General features: G+C 38.6%; 1 protein-coding gene across 1 annotated transcript in view; it reads right to left on the bottom strand.

Moving 5' to 3' along the window:
• Positions 1 to 538: 538 nt before the first annotated feature.
• ANKS1B (ankyrin repeat and sterile alpha motif domain containing 1B) overlaps positions 539 to 13,009 on the bottom strand; it is a 53,806-nt gene continuing 41,335 nt past the window's right edge. The window contains exons 7-9 of the mRNA XM_009697558.1: positions 11,625 to 11,762; positions 3,239 to 3,406; positions 539 to 2,020 (exon numbers count right to left, since the gene is read on the bottom strand). Of these exons, the coding sequence (XP_009695860.1) occupies positions 1,910 to 2,020; positions 3,239 to 3,406; positions 11,625 to 11,762 (417 nt within the window). The 3' untranslated portion in view covers positions 539 to 1,909. The remainder of the gene's footprint in view (positions 2,021 to 3,238; positions 3,407 to 11,624; positions 11,763 to 13,009) is intronic.

Here is a 13,009-nt window from a genome sequence, read left to right as displayed (position 1 = left end):
AGGGGAGGGGAGGACCCATCACTGATTTCCATATCCTTTGGATCAGGCCCCTTATTTCTTTTAGCAATGAGAGAATGATGCACAAAGCACTTGGACTGTACAACTTCATTTTATTTTGTGTGCTTTTATAGGATATAAATAAATGACAAAATTACAAAATTTATAACTGGAAGCCCAAGCATATTTACATAAGTATTTGTTGCAGTGAGGCTACTATTTACTGTTCTCCTATACAATTTTCCTTTTGGTACCATATTTTTAGTGTTATTTTTTTTACTGTCAGTTGACTACGTACATATCAACAGTGAATAGGCAAAAATATGTACAAGGAACTATTTTGTTCAAGTAAATTGAATACTGTATTAAAAGTATGTCATCACTCAGCGCTATGATTAGGTTTAACTAAACCATATACAATTATCAGGTTTAAACCAAGTTCAATTATCCATTTTTTGGAATTTACCAACTGATGATTCTAACTGAAAACCTCAGCTGGATACGAAATAATAATTAAAAAAACATTAAGACAACCACACAATTATCAATATCTCTATAATGAACTTCAAAATGATTCACAATTTGACTGGATAGAACAATATACATTAAAATGTCATTTTTCTCCTATAGTGATATTTGTACTGTTATAATTTCAGTTCTACATAAATATACATCATGGTATTATACAAATACTCCACAGACATTAAAAAAATTAAAACACTTCAAAGAAAATGTAAGTAAATCTTATTTAATCAAATATTAAGCAAATGCTTAACTATTTGTTCCATGAAAACATTTTTATTACTTTGGAATTTTTTTCTTTTTCTTGCTATTTTTATTTAGAAAATGTTTTGCAGTAGAATTTTATCAACGTTCTTCCAAACAAGCTTTCTGTGACAGAAATCTTGATAGCAAAATCCATGGTTTTGACTTTTTTTTAGAACCACTGAGATTATTTTTTAAAAATACTAGTAGAATTCATGGCTATAGCAATGTTGAACTGCATAAACTATATGTAGGTGTGGCAGAATGACCATTCCATTTTCATTCCAGACTGATCACACGGAACATCCCGTGCACTGATGCTACAGCTCTTATAATTTTCATAATGCTGCAATAGCAGTGGTTTACTTAACTTTAAAATAAACAGTATTTGTCATAATTAATCTGGCTTCCTTCCATAAATATTAATATGTTTTCCTATAGTACTTCTCTTCCATAAAAATATCTAATAAATGTCTTCTGTGCATTATTAATACCTTTTTCTAACCATTCATAAAACTCTGATCCTTTGTTACAATGCAGGAAGTTATTATTTCTGTAGAGGATCAAAGGACACCAGTGACTACATATAAAACCAGTGCACACAGAAATCAGGGTGCCTAATTTCTTGTCACTTTAATGAGTTCTTTATTCAACACAGTAATTATTAATGAATTCAGTGGTTTCACAAATACTCTATTTATTAAGTCTGGTTCTATTTCAATTAAAAACTGCCAAGATTTAAATAAAAAACCAATCAAGTATTCTACTAGTAGGCAGCATTAGTGTTAGTTTAGAGACCTTTTGTGTTTTTTGTTTTTTTTTTTTAAAAAGTAGAATTCTAAAATAAGAAATCAAAGAAAGCACTGTGGCAGAGTCACAAGGGAGAACTGCGTGAAAAATACCGTTTCTCACTCCTCTTGTGGACTGTAATTTTAAAAGTCTTCATGGAGTGTCATTCTTCTGTCAGTGCTGCAGGAAGAAGAACATCACCAGAAATGACTGTCAGCCTTTTTTTTAATGAGTTACAAGGCCACTCATACAGTGCAGTCTTCCTCTCTGCTGGATTGAAACGTTGCCGTAAAGGAAAGGCTGTGCTGTGACTGCTTGGCGTGCAAGGCACAACAAGGAACAGGGGGACAGTTTTGTATCAGAAAATGGTAGTTTCATACTTGGTATTAATGCCTCGTTTGGCTTCTTGTCCAGGTTCAACAATCCACGGTAGATTCGCCAGAGTCTTTTGTTCAGCTGGATCAATCTGCTTTAAGACAAAACGCAAACATACAGACGGGTTACCATCTCTGCGCATGGCACTGCTAGCAGAAGTTTTTTTTCTTTAAACAAATGGAAGCCAGAACAAATCCTGTATTGCCAAAGTCCTGCAGCAGTCAGTGTGGTGGGCTACGCTCCCAGGTACCCACGGCTGCCCTCTTTTTCCTGTTTAGATCAAAGCTATGTCTACCCCCAAGCCACAGGGCATCATATAAAGCCCCTTAAAGCCATGCTTCATCCTGCGAAGTCCTTTTGCTACTGAGACGGATGATGGCATCAGGAAATGTTCTTTCTTAAAACTTTATGGAGGAAGATTCTGTGGCAACGGATGACAAAGTGTACAGTCATACATTTTTTCCCCCCCTTCCTCTCATCCGATAATTAAATACCGCAGACTATGGTTCTCACTTTAAAGCCAGTGAATATGATACGGTGTGTGGTCATTTTTCCCCATACCCTCCCAAGTTACCCTGTGCCTGTATTCTCACTTGATTTAAAATAGTTTTCATAATTTTTTTAAAAGCTCTACCATTTCTCTCTGTCATGTATGCACTTCAGGAGAGCACTTTAAAGACAATCAATACATAGGCTCCAACAAGCCTGGATTCTTAGGAGTTTGGGATCCCAAAGAAAATATTGAAAAGATATTATTGAATCCCAGTTTTGGAACAGAAGGGTCTGCTGAGGGCCAAAAAAAAAAAAAAGGTAAGAAGTTGCTTGGTCTGACAACTGTAAATTGATTTGAATTTGTAATTTGACTAGGATACATACGCAGTGATCATGTACCAAACAAGTTTGGTGCAGATTTTATTTCTCAGTAGGAGATCAGGGAAGTCCATGGAACTGCAGAGATTTAGAGGTATGTGTTGGCTGTGATCCTCAGCACTTAATAAAAGGCACAATACATTGGAATTAGGCCGAACCAATTAAAGGTCTGCAGTTACTATAAAAGACATATACACAACACTAGCCAAGCAACATCTTAAACTGGAGGAATCTGAGATGAGCCGTTGTTTGAAAGGGCTGCCCATGCCACAGTGACACAGCCCTGCTGGCTGATGAGCAGAGGTGGCACAACCGAGACATGGAGCATTTCTGACCCCACAGCTATATTTATTTATACAGCACCTAATATATCAATTCTTAATTGTATGACTGAATTTTGGGTTGTTTTTTTTTTTTGCATGCACAACTACCTTCTACTTACCACTGACTTCCGAATACTAACACGTGGTTTGGGAATAGGTTTGGAGGGTTTATTTTCAAAGCTTTCTGGGAGGGTTGAAGAATGACCCCCTTTTCGTGCTTGTAGGGCAAGCTGATAGGCCACCTCAAATGCTTGTCCTAGTGTAAGAATGATTTCGTAAGCTAAATTCTGGAACCAAACAAAAACAGTTAAAATTGGAGTGAGGTTGAATTATTGTCAGATACATGAAGAGGGGTAGTACTGTCTACAGGAGTGATTTGTAATGTAAATAATTAAAATCACACTGGTAATAACTTCCCTAGTTATTTACATCTGACATTTGATCTCTCACGATTAAAAACCATCTAAATGTAATTTATTGTGCTGAAAGTAATTACTTCTAAAAACCTTGAAAACATTGTCTCACTAAACATGAAAACAGGAGTGGGTGAGTGCGTGTCATCTCTTTCTAGAACAAGTGCATTAACCCCCCCACCTTCCCAGCTCACCCCATATCAGCTGCTCTCAAGATCCCCCCTATCTTGCACTCCAGCACCTATCTGACAGTCAGCCTTGTTCTATTTCATACATTTCTGTTTTTATTTCTACATTCCTCTGCTGCTCCATCCTCCTCCCATGCTGGCAGCCTGACGCACTGCTTCCCCAGGTGTGCACCTTGGGATGCTCTGTGCTTTCACCCAACAGGGTGAAAGAGGGTGAAGAGGACGCGGCATTGGTGTGATGCTTCCAAAAGGACAAAAAGCAAATGGTTAGAAAGTGCATGCTCTGCTTCACAGGTGCGGTGCATCTATGCATGCATGAAAGTCAGTGCTCCGCTTCGGATGCATGTTCCAAGTGCTGGGGAAACGTTCTCATGGTTTTGTCTTCTAGAAATAAAAAAAGTTTGAGCTTAAATTGGCATGTCAGAATACTCTTCTAAGAAGGTGGTTTAGCATGAATGACCAAAGAAGTCAGGCTCTTAAGACTAAGACTAGTTTGGTGGTATAGGTAGAATAAGTTCTCATTGCATATGTGGAAGAAAACCTGCTGAAAGATTTATAAAGCCTGAATAAGAACAAGGGGGTCAGTATTAGTATTTTTTTCAGTACAGTTTTACATCAACAAAAAAAGCAGCTGTGAGTTTCAAACTTCATCTTAACCTAAACTGCAAGTGAATTTCTATGGTAATTTTTTTTCAGGTTTGTGGGTTTGTTTTGGTTTATTTATTTCTAGGCTCCTACTAGAGCCTACTTCTAGGCTACTGACTTTGTGATAATGTTCTGAACCCCCACAGTGCAAACGCAAGCCTGCAGGCTTGCCTCCTTACATTCTACAATCTCCTTAGAATAATTCATAAATCTTTGACGTAATTCAGAAGCTACCCTCTCCTTCCTCAACCTCCGTAGCCCATACTTGGAAGCAATCCTGCATTGCTTTGAAACTGGGTGATGCGTTAAAGTTCCCACATGTTTGTGATACAATTTTAAATGAGATATCTCTTTAGCTAGTCAAGTCTAGCTGTTGAGTTTGCAATAAGCCAGAAAGCAATGCAAGACCTTTGAAAGTACATGACCTGCCCTTCAATCGTTGAAACACAATTAAAAGGACAAGCATTTTATTTCACACCCTACACTGTAATTTCACTGTAGTCATGAGGAAATTCCATCCCTTTATCAGACATGTATATTGAGATAGTATATGCTAAATTCAGCATATTTAGCTCATTATAAGAACTTCTCATAAAGGTACCAGCTCTGGTCTTTGTTAGGTCAGACAGAAAACAAATAGACTCCTCCCCTGGGATATGCTCTCGGCTGTTATGACTGCAGTCACAACAGCAAGCTAGCCAAAGTTTCACAGCTTCCCAAATAAAAATGTCTGCCTGATTTGGTAGCAGTATTCTCCAAATTGTCTCCTCTTTAACTTAAGGAAACTAGCCAGGATCGAGAAACACTGAGGATGCAGTTTGCCACTGGAGTTAATAAATGAAAGACTAAAGAGACTATTATAAAGAAGTGCTCTGCCTTTTAGCAGAAGGCCGGCTATGGAATTAATTAAGACCAACAGACCACAATCGTTAAAAATGTACAGAATAATAGTATTTGAAATGAAGTGCACCTATTAGTAGGACAAGAATATTATTTTAAGGACATCTTAATCAGCTGTTGTGACAGTAAGATAGCATACTATATCATCACAGGATTGTCTACAGCAGATATTATTATTGCTGAGGAATACATCAACAGGACAGGGTGTAGTAAAGGCTTGGATAAAATGCACACTGTAACAGTAGCGGGACTGAGAAAATGCACTGTCCAGTGTGGCATACAAAAAGGTCACTGAGAGACAGGCCTGAAAAGCTCCGAGAGAAGAGCAGAGACAAGCAGAGAGTTTGCCATGCTGAGCCATAAACCTAGTCTGGGTCCTGAATCTCATCTGAAGCCACTGTGATTTGTTTTCTTTTGCAGTCTGTAAAAATGAAAAAACGGGCCTGCCTGGAGCCTTGAAGTCATGGAAAACATGTAACTGTTTCTGTCGTTAATAAATATTTGAAATAAAGCAAATAAACCACAATATTCACTGTTCTGTTCAATATTTGAAGGTAAACTGAACCGTAACTTGTACACAAATTTCATACATGGCGTACTGCGGAAAAGCCTTGATGAAGAGAAGTCTGCAAATGGAGGCAAGGAGGGCTTTAAAATTGTACCTTGTAAAATTTAAAAAAGCTATCTAGAAAACTCTATTTAAAAAAAAAAAAAAAAAGACAAAACCAGAAGAAAGTAAGTTTGGTTTGAGGAATTTCTCACCTGTAAGCACTAGGAGAGGAATATGAGGATTAGAGTTGGTAGGGAGTTTTGCAGGGGCTATACTGGAGAGGTAAGAGCAGAATTCCTTTGAGGATGGGGGCAGAAAACCAAACCACAAAAATCTGTCATGAAAATTCTTCTGCTGGAGTGAGGCAATGACTTCAATTGTTTACATGTGGCACAAAAGGAAGGAAACAGGTCTATCTCCCGGAAAGATGCTTAGCCCAAAAGTTATAGACCTCCTGGTCACCGTAGAAGACATTGACCTTCACAGCTCCCCATCAAGCTCCTGAGAAAGGAGGCAAAACTCTTAGGACCACGGTGCTTTGGAAGCTGCGATAATCCCGTTCCTTGCTTAGCACAGCAGAGAAGGAAAGTAAGTACATTAACACCTTTAAGCAACAATCGAGACGAGAGATCGGGGTCAACTGCCTCATTTGCCATGTAATGTGGTAATTCACTGCCCCAGCACAAGTCTGAGTCAGGATTCTTCGGCCACTTTAACTCAGCCAACATATTACAATGGCTAATTGTTTCCTTACATTTTAACTGACTTTTTTTACTGCATAAATTGCAGCAGGCACTGCTTCTTCATTGTATTTTCATGCTTCTATAAAGCTATTTTGAGGTTTCAGGAATATTTTAAGAAAGAGAGTAAAATTTCTGTCTTTTGAGCTACAAAAACTTAAAATGTCACTTGCAAAGGAATTTTTGGGAAAAACTAACATTTTGCCTTTTTGGGAAAGCACTTTTGATATAATGAGAATTTTATGGACTTTTGCTTTTAGGTCATGATTTTTTTTCCTTCTTTAAGATCAATGTCAAATCTGGTCATTTTTTGAAGACTGAATTTACTGAAGAAGCTTCCTTTGGAGCCTTGCAGATGATTACTGTGAGCTACCCATCACATCAGATGTGTAGGAATGTCAATTAGGACATTCTGTGTTCAAGGTACTGAACTTAAAATTGCAGTTGGCAAAATCAAGCAGAACACAGCATATGGAAGCTTTACTTGAAAAATCTGAAAAATCCCAACCCAGTTCAAAATATCCGTCCCCTGGGATGAAACCAGTTGCCTACTGCTTAGTCATACTAGAGTCTTCAAGTCCAAATGTTGAGGATTTCTACTTAAGGACACAGACTTGCTGGAGTGAGTCCACAGGAGATCACAAAGATGATCCGAGGGCTGGAGCCCCTCTGCTGTGAGGACAGGCTGAGAGAGTTGGGGTTGTTCAGCCTGGAGAGGAGAAGGCTCCAGGGAGACCTTAGAGCAGCCTTCCAGTACCTAAAGGGGCCGACAAGAAATCTGGGGAGGGACTTTTTACAGGGGCCTGGAGTGACAGGACAAGGGACAATGGCTTTAAACTGGAAGAAGGAAGATTTAGATGAGCTATGAGGAAGAAATTCTTCCCAGTGAGGGTGGTGAGGCAGTGGCAGAGGTTGCCCAGAGAAGCTGTGGCTGCCCCATCCCTGGGAGTGTTCAAGGCCAGGTTGGATGGGGCTGTGAGCAACCTGGTCTGGTGGGAGGTGTCCCTGCCCATAGCAGGGGCATTGGAACGAGGTGATCTTTAAGGTCCCTTCCAAACAAACCACTCTATGATTCTATAAAAGCCTGGCAAGAAGGGAAGGAAGGTAGGAGAGAGGCAGAGCTAACACACATACACATTTACACTGTTAAGCGTACATATGTTTTATCCCTCCAGACCACAAATCTTTTACTTTTGGGTGGATCTGGAAAGGGTGTTTATCTGCGCTTTCCAATGTGTCAGCCTTTGGGCATTCAAGGGCAAGAAAGCTCAACTCACCAAAGATGGTGTGACGAGACCAACATGGCTGGCATTTGCTTCTAACAGCTGTGGGCTCCTGGGCTGCATGAGGCTTTCATGATCAGGCACTCCTGCAGCTTAAATTCTGAATCTAAAGCAATTGTGGATAGCAAACTCTTCTGAATCCATCCGTCTCTTTTAATATGTCACAGAAAGATAATCTTGTGTGCAATGGGATGATGGAAACAAGGTCTTCCAAGTGGGCCTTTCAGGCGGTTGCAAAAACTATTGATGTAGATGACAGAGGAGAGATTCATTTGCTCATGAGTTGAAAGCTCCTTGTACCTAAGCGTGCTCTATCTCAAGAAGTTTACCAGAAGCAGCTGAAATGGTTTTACACATTCCACCTAATACGTCCCAGAGAGGGGACTGTCTGGGCATGCTGTCTTGGAGTACTGCAAAGGAAAGAAGTTTTCTGCCCTGGAGCCATGGGGATGCCACATTGATTGTACCTGGATGACCATATGAACAGAGAAAATTATAGAGTCCCCTAATCCCCTGGAAGAAGGCAATGAACAGATCTTTGAGACCTGAATGCATGCTTTTTCTTCTCTGCTAAGTATGTATACTCGCAGTTCCCAATTCTTATCCAGCGTAAGTCTGTGCAATAAAGGACAAAAGAAAACTGAAAAGCAGAAAAAATTCTTTGTGTTATGCAGAGCACCAGTCTAATCCTTGGCATGAGCAAGAGCAGGAATTGTTCCCACTTATGCCAGTTGTCTTCTGTTCATAGGTGCATTGGGCAATGAAGGCATATCTGATGGAAATTACTTTGGATGTCTCCCATATATGAACCAGAATTTGGTATAGAAACTGTTATGATCGTTTGTTTCTCCAGAGGGAATCCTTCACTGGTAGTTTTAGGGTTGCTTTAGAAGTGAATGAGAGTGAAGTGGATTTAAAATATTGAGCAATAAATCCTCTTCTTCCTTCAAATCTTGTCCCCTTCAATATTCTTTAATCAGGTCTGATGTTTTCGTAATTTTGATTATAGAATTTTAACTCTGAGTAGACAAGTTATATGTACAGTCACTCCTAAATAGTAAGTATCAGCAGTGCTGGTAGCTGACGTTACTCCAGTAAAATGCTTTCCTATCTGCAAAAAAAAATTGTTCTTGCCCACACTTCCTGACGAACTGAAGGCCCAAAGAGAGCGTAATTTTTTTTATACCATTGCAGATGTTGTATTACTATAATATATATAATTTAAGATACATCTTTTTTACACTTTATTGTGGATTTCTGTAATTTTAAACCTTATTTTTCTTAACATGATTGGACTTCTATCCATTGACAAATGGGTAGGATTGTTTCTATTAGTAAACTGGAAGATCATCCTAACATAAGTGTTGGACTTTAAATCGAAAATTTAATTTACTGTATGCTTGCACTCTGAATGTCCAGCTACTTTTTATGGAGCTTGTACTTGCATCAAAAAAGCTAGATCCTGAGAAATAAAACAACACAAAAGCAGAATATCTGAGTAGGTAACACCCCACTGAGGATTATGTTGCAGGAGAAAACTTCACTTAATCTAATGCCTAACACAGATATTAAAGTTTCTGTATTGCTTAAAATAGCCATTTAAAGTGCTTGGCGTATTAAATGCTCCTTCTAAGGTAAAGGAAGTGAGCAAAATGTTGTAATTATTCCTGTATCACTATTCTTTCCTTGACGAGCAAGGAGAAAATGAATTTCATCTGCTATTCCTGGGTCTATGTTTGTGCTTGATTATTAAACCTATAAATGAAACTGTAGTACTTTGAAACCATTAAGAAGTATTTAAATGGATCAGGACAAATAATAACCTCACTCAATCAGTCTAATTTCAGCTGATTCACTTATCACTAAAATCTACATAATGTAACATCTTGTTGACCATGGTCTATCTATTTTTAACACAATTTTCAAGTTTTTTCTACTCTCTGTGGACACTAAAATGTCAGCAGAGAATTTAAACAACAAAAGCACTCAACCAAAACACTAAAATTCCTTCTAACCTGCCTTCCTGTACATCTTGTTATTTAAACTCTCCCACATGCTGCTGCTCTGCAATGTTGACTATTTCCCCAGTCCCAAATAAAATGCCTCAGTTCAGACATCTATTTTTTTATTTAACTTACTTATATTCATGTAAGCATGTTTCAAGAATTTATACACATTATACTATATTAAAATATTTTTTCTTGAATGATTTTAAAGTTTTCATAGCGTCTTAAATTTCCCTTGTGCTCAACTCAAAGGGCAAGTCCTCCTGCAAGTTTTGGACAACAAGCCCTCTTAATCCTAACAATTAGAGACACTACTTATTTCACCAAATTTAGCTGAAAACAGCATAACTGATTAATTGATATGTGTTCACAATTTCTTCAAACACTAGTAGCCTGTGCATCACCATCTGAGGAGCATAAATATAGGAAGAGCTTTCCACCAAAGTAACAGGAGCTGTAAGGACTTTTGCTGAAATAACGTTTTTGCAATTTTTAGGCAAGAAGGTTGGAACAAGGAAGTAAGAATTAAAGCATTAATTTGCTATTTTCAACATAAAGGCAATCTTTCTGAAAAGGTAAAGGTGCTGCTAAAATAAAATTTCCCCAAGTTCCATATCTGTGTTATTTGTTAAGCTAAAACTCCCACCAACATGACAGAGAGGAGAGCAGACCAGAACAGAGGGACCATCTAATAAATAATAATAATCTGTTGATCGTTACAGGGGTAACCTCTAACACAGGAACAGAGAACAGACAATGCACAGATCTCTGTTATCACAGATGTTTCAAATCTTTCAGATTCAGTGGGGCAGCCAAATATTCCTAGGACCTCTTGAGATATGGAATGAGCTACCTTTGCGGTCTCTGTCAGATTTGTAAGCATTTCGGTTCTCTGGTTAAAGTAAATACAAAACTTCTCATATGTTCTCTATACATTTGCGGAGGAAGTTTCAGTTTTCCAGTTTATTCAATATAATGTCCAAAAGTCTAAACAATATTTAGAGAGATGTTTGAGTTATTGGGCCTGATCCAGCTTAATGCTGAAACACTGAAAGTCATGGAACAGCAGGGTTAGAAATCTGAAGAAATGACTTACGGTGGTAACATCTGACCTCTGGTCCAAAACGCAGTCTACATCTGCTTCACAAGGGTGGGATGTGTCCTGGCTCAAAGGACCCCCACAAGAAAGTGTCCAACCCCTTGTTGGCTGGCATGGGTCGGACACATAAGAGTAAAAGCCAAAAAAGGCTGGATGTCCCCAAACCCATCCTTCCGTGACTGCACAGGCAGTACAATGCAGTCAAAACTCCACGACACCTTGCAAACTTCAGTTTAAGCTAGTTCCTGAACCTACCTCCTAGCAGGACTGAGCACCGTATATAATGCATACTGATCCAGTTCTGAGGTGTTTATTTGGTCTGCGCTAAGATTTCAGAATGGGTGGCCAAACCTGCTTGTTACAAACTTCGTGGAAGGCTATAGCTTAGGTTAGACGAATTACGTGTCAAGACTTGCATGAAAAGCCACTCGCTACGTTTACAGTCAACAGCTGAGATTACAGAGATGAGTTATTTCAGATGGGAAATGAGATAATATCAAAGAAAATCTTTGCTCTTCTCCAGAAATGTCCTTAACTACCCCATAGTAGATGAGTCTTTTCATGTGGTAAATGAATGATACCTTCTGTTAATCATCATATACCCTGAAAATGTCTTAACGGAATTAAAGAATTAGTACTATTACAAAGAACTAGTAAATGAAGTATCTTCTATAAACTGACCACATCAAACGCAGTGAATACATGGCAGTAGTGGTGATTCGTCTTCAAGTCTTTAGTGATGTACGCAAATGTAGAAAGGTCTTCAGGGTCTTGTGCAGCACAGGAAATGTTACGGATTTCATGTTCAGCAATAATATTCTGTTTAAAAAAATATTTTCAATCAATTTAGAAATTCAATTTAAAAGAGTCGTTTTTAGATTTTGTTTCATTTATGTTCACCTGCTGTACTCTAGTATTTCAGAAGTTTCTTAATAAGAAGAGATTTAACACACCCCATGTGTTATCTTACATAGGTCATTGGAATTTTGACTGTCTCCAATGATACCTAAAATTGCAATAATCTGGTAGGAAACAATTACATTCTAGAGTCTTCCCTATGAGTTTGCTTAAGTTTTGTACAGTTTATTCAGTATCCCATGACAAAAAGACACCTTTCCTGGTATACAGCTGTAAATACAGTTTCAAAGCACTATACCAGCATCTTATGATGCTGCTGGTTTTCTGTATAGTGATCGTGACACTGTTTCAGTCTACTGACAGACAGGAGCTGGTGAAATCCAACAGGCTCAATATCCAGGTTTTTGCACATGAAACTTCAGCTATACTTTTTCAAGAGAAAAAAACCCACTGAACATCACTTATAACTGAAACCCTGAACTCTTGAAAGGCTTCTGCTTAGTAAAAAGATAACTACAGCAGGATCTGGCAACTTTTCTCCACTTAATGACAACAGCATCCTGTAAGAGAGACGTAGAAAAATTAAACCATTCATGCATCAAGCAACACTACTTGCAACAGCCAATGTAAGCTAGAGCACACTACTGAGGTAGAGGTGGGGCATGTCTGTCTGATGAAATAAAAAAAAAGCTGTCTTAAAGCTTTGGAGAAAATTATGAATATTCATTACATAAATTGCTGCTATGTAATTATTGTGTTCAGGCCAAAGGAACTATGAAGCCAGAGAAGAAGATACTGCAGAGTGGCTTACGATAAGGCCTTGCTTCAGCAACACGCACATTTCAAATGATTTATTTAAACAGAAGAATGATTTATTGAACACGAATTTACTCAGCGCTTAGTTTAATATGCTTTTCTGAACTGTGGCCCTGCTGGCTGTAGCTCTGGCTTTTCCACAAAACCCCAAAGTCAACAAGCCTGCTGCAGCATGACATCACCATTACACCACGGAACACGTGACATCTGTACTGTCCTGCGATCTTGCAGTGCCACTGTTTGCTGCTACCTCAGTGGCATCTGCCCAAGTTCAAACAATCTCTGAGCATCTCTGGTTTTCCCTCACCCCGCTCTTTTCTTTCCTACCTCCTTTCCTCCTCCTCCTCTTCCTTTTTCTAAAGACCAGGAAATATAGGCAACTAAGTCACTGA

Source organism: Cariama cristata, unplaced genomic scaffold, assembly GCF_000690535.1.
Source record: "Cariama cristata isolate BGI_N322 unplaced genomic scaffold, ASM69053v1 scaffold25803, whole genome shotgun sequence".
In the NCBI taxonomy this organism is placed as follows: Eukaryota; Metazoa; Chordata; class Aves; order Cariamiformes; family Cariamidae; genus Cariama; species Cariama cristata.
The sequence above is the reverse complement of the archived record's forward strand: the minus strand, read 5'-3'. Positions and strand labels throughout refer to the sequence as shown.